The 3510-nt window shown below is 40.3% G+C and overlaps 1 protein-coding gene across 2 annotated transcripts in view; it reads left to right on the forward strand.

The window, feature by feature from the left end:
* Positions 1-2989, forward strand: part of tp73 (tumor protein p73) — a 63621-nt gene extending 60632 nt beyond the window's left edge. For both annotated transcript variants that reach the window (XM_020933022.2, XM_055165710.1), the window contains exons 11-12: positions 585-678; positions 1833-2989. In XM_020933022.2, coding sequence (XP_020788681.2) covers positions 585-678; positions 1833-2219 — 481 coding nt within the window. In that variant the 3' untranslated portion in view covers positions 2220-2989. The remainder of the gene's footprint in view (positions 1-584; positions 679-1832) is intronic.
* The last annotated feature ends 521 nt before the right edge of the window (positions 2990-3510 follow it).

A 3510-nucleotide genomic window follows, 5' to 3' on the forward strand; every position in this document is an offset into this window, starting at 1 on the left:
ACTGTTAATGTTTTGTACAGTTTTTGTCATGTCATGTGTAAATTGTCCTTTGTGTGTTGCTATTTTTGCATAACTGTTCAGATTTTCAGATTTGTATATTGTTATAGCAGCAGCTGAAACATCTATTAGTAAATTATTTGCTAGTTTAAACTGTACATTTATTTGATAAGGCTTCCATTAACTGTGATTTTCAATTGTGTATTACAATTTTGTGCTGTAGCTATTCCTTCCCAATAGAATTTATTTAAAAGTGCCATCTGATAATCCAGTTCTGTAAACGTTCCTTTTACCAAGCTGTAAATTGTAAAGTTATCCTTTATTTCAATTTGATGTATTTTTGCCAAATTCCAATGCTGGATGTAAGATAAATAAAGTTTTTATCAACAAAAAATGTTGGCTTATGGATCATTTATATAATTGCCAAAACAGTAATACAGTTATCATAAATATCTAGCTATATCTCATACACGTTATAGATTTGATTTAGCACAGCAAACTCATGTACACAAGAATAGAACCAAAATATAATGTAATATTTGCTTATTACTCAGCAGTCTAAGCAGCCCTGCTTTTCTCCCACACAGTTTTCTGACCAATCTGGGCTGCCAGAACTTCATCGACTACTTCACTTCACAAGGGTTCCAGTCGGTCTACCATCTGCAGACGCTGTCCATGGAGGTAACTGCTTCTCTCTTGGACAATCAATCACACTAAAAGAATTACTGACAGGGTTCCCACTCTTTTTCACTGACATTTCAAAACTTTTCCATGACTTTTTCATGACCTAATGTGAATTTTCCATCACCTTAGGGCACCTACATGTGTAGAACTGATCAGACGTTTAGGGCTAAATATGAAATATTAACCCTTTCCATTTACCTTATGGTTTGGGATTATAGTTTTTTTTAACATTCAAAATACCGTCAGTGCATTTATTGTCATCTCTTTTAAACAAAAGGCACAGACGTTCAGAAATAATCATAATAGGGTTATAACTTAACAGAACACTGTAGTTGAGTGAAAGAGATAGTAAAATTCCATGACTTTTCCAAAACTTTCATTGAATTTGCAAAATTCAGTGACTTTTTTAGGCCTGGAAAATGACATTTTCAATTCCCATGACTTTTCCAAGATTTCCATGACCGTGGGAACCCTGTACTGAGTGTGAATACTTTGCAGTGACATCACCCGGGGGCATTTATGTTTATGGTGTAAATTTCAGCAGTTACCATGACACAATGCACATATTAGCGTACACTGGCATGTAACTTTTGTGGCTGTCTGAAAACCAGGGGCGGATCGGGACCAAAAAATGGTCTGGTCTTTCCCCCCACCATTCAACCACACAAATCGGACTGCGATCAGGAGGAGTGATCCATGCAGTTCAGCATAACTAAGGACCAGAGAGGGGATGCGGTGGCCCCAATTGGCCCCACAGAGGGACTGCCATTCTGGACTTTTCCAGAATGTACAGATTGCCAGTCCGCCCCTGCTGAAAACTCAAGGAAAATTTAAACCATATATTTTCAGGAGCCTGGGATCAATACAAGTGTTCATGTTCCTGTTTAGATGTTTTATTTTCAACAAAGAAGGTTAAAGGTGACTAACTGAAAAAACTGGCTCATTTGTGACTATAATGTTATTGGAGAGGGACTTGTTTAACAGCATAAATAAGCTGTTGGAGGTCAACTTAGTCAGTTTTTATGATCAAATAGTGTTAAAACTAAGATCAGATTATAGAGCCCTCAGACAGTTAGCATCACCCTCCCAAGGAATGGTGACGCACTGCAAAGTATCAATGTAAGACTCTGACACCACCTTTTCCCCCTCAGGAACTGGGCGCTCTGAAGATCCCGGAGCAGTCCCGCATGGCCATCTGGAGAGGTCTTCAGGACATGAAACAGTCGTCCGTCCCCATGGCTCCCTCTGCCCACCATCACCACGACTACCACGGCCAGCAGCTGCTCCGCTCCAGCAGCAACATGGCCATGGCCACACTGGGGGCGAGCGGAGGGGAGCTCCAGCGGCAGAGGGTCATGGAGGCCGTGCACTTCCGGGTCCGGCACACCATCACCATCCCCAACCGGGCCGTGGGGGCTGGGGGCATGGCCACGGCTACCGACGAGTGGGCGGACTTCGGCTTTGACATGCCGGACTGCAAGATGTCACGCAACAAGCACTCGATCAAGGAGGAGTTCATGGAGAGCGATGTTCACTGAGAAAAAGGGGTGTCCAAAAGGAGCCCATGTAAAAGATGTGGTATCATTTATCTGTTTCTGATAACCACGACATTCAAGAGGCCTGTAGTGTTAGACTGAGGTGCGAGCAGGTTTTCTGGTGGCTGCTTAAATTAGAGATAGACCGGTATTTGGACTTTTTTTACTATCAGCCTTAAATCTCCAGAACAGGCTGACGTTTTATTTTGGTCAATCTGCCGCCTCAAAAATACACACAAAGCTTCATTTGAACAGTTAAATGCGAAGAGATAACTGCACAAAACATGACTACACTGCTCTCTTATAGGATTGTGGTAAAAAGAAAAGGGCTGTGGCTCTACATACAGTATCATCATAGATTATTGGCCAGTGGTTGCTCTAAACAACTGATTTCAGCTTTGAAAAAAACATCGGTGAATCTCTGTCTTAAATTAAAAGTGCACTATGTAGCTTTTTGAGTTTGTCTCCATGGAGATGTTACTGTTTTGTCTGGAATGTTCCATGGTATAGCTTATCTCTTACTATGGACATAAGATGGTGGCGCCTTCAAGTCAGGGTCAGGTTACAGGTCAGATCTGTGGAGAGGCGACAGTGCTCACAGTAAGAATGCACGTTTTTTACAAAGTGAGCATTAAAAACACCTGTAATTGAATACAAGATGTAAGTTTAATGCCATACTGAGGAATATTCTAGGCATAGAGACAAGTAGATGGTTGACCCACCAGAAAAGTTGCATAGTACTGTAGACCTTTAACTAAGATTAGAGCAGATTTGATGATGGTTGCATAAGTTACAAATACATGTAACTATTGTGTCTACATAAAGATGTTTATTGGTTTGTCTGGAATGTTCCACAATATGTCACAACACTTCTTTTTTTTTTTTTTACGTCAGTGGAGACAAACGGGGATGACACAAAGCCAAGATATTCATGGATTTCAAGCGATCGTCTCAATCGAAAATATTATATCTTTTAAATGGGCAATTTCCTTGCCAATCACGAAGGAATAGTTTGTCCGAAATCCACAAATACCCACGGTCAAAATATACAGTTTTAATGCCACACTGCGAAACATTCTCTGCAAAATAATAACATCTTCATGGAGATGAGTAAGTGAAAAATTACATAATGCACACTTGAGTACAGAGAATAATAGACCTTGTCGATAAATAGTTAGATCTCGAATGTGTGGACTTTTTTGGACAATGCCAAGACATAGATCCAAGAAGACCGGTTAAACTTCCATTTGAGATTTGGGAATCTTTGCGTTCTAGATTTTGAAAACATTTTGGT

The sequence above is a fragment of the Boleophthalmus pectinirostris genome, unplaced genomic scaffold, assembly GCF_026225935.1.
Source record: "Boleophthalmus pectinirostris isolate CB_2022bp ecotype Guang Dong unplaced genomic scaffold, ASM2622593v1 HiC_scaffold_8, whole genome shotgun sequence".
Taxonomy (NCBI): Eukaryota; Metazoa; Chordata; class Actinopteri; order Gobiiformes; family Gobiidae; genus Boleophthalmus; species Boleophthalmus pectinirostris.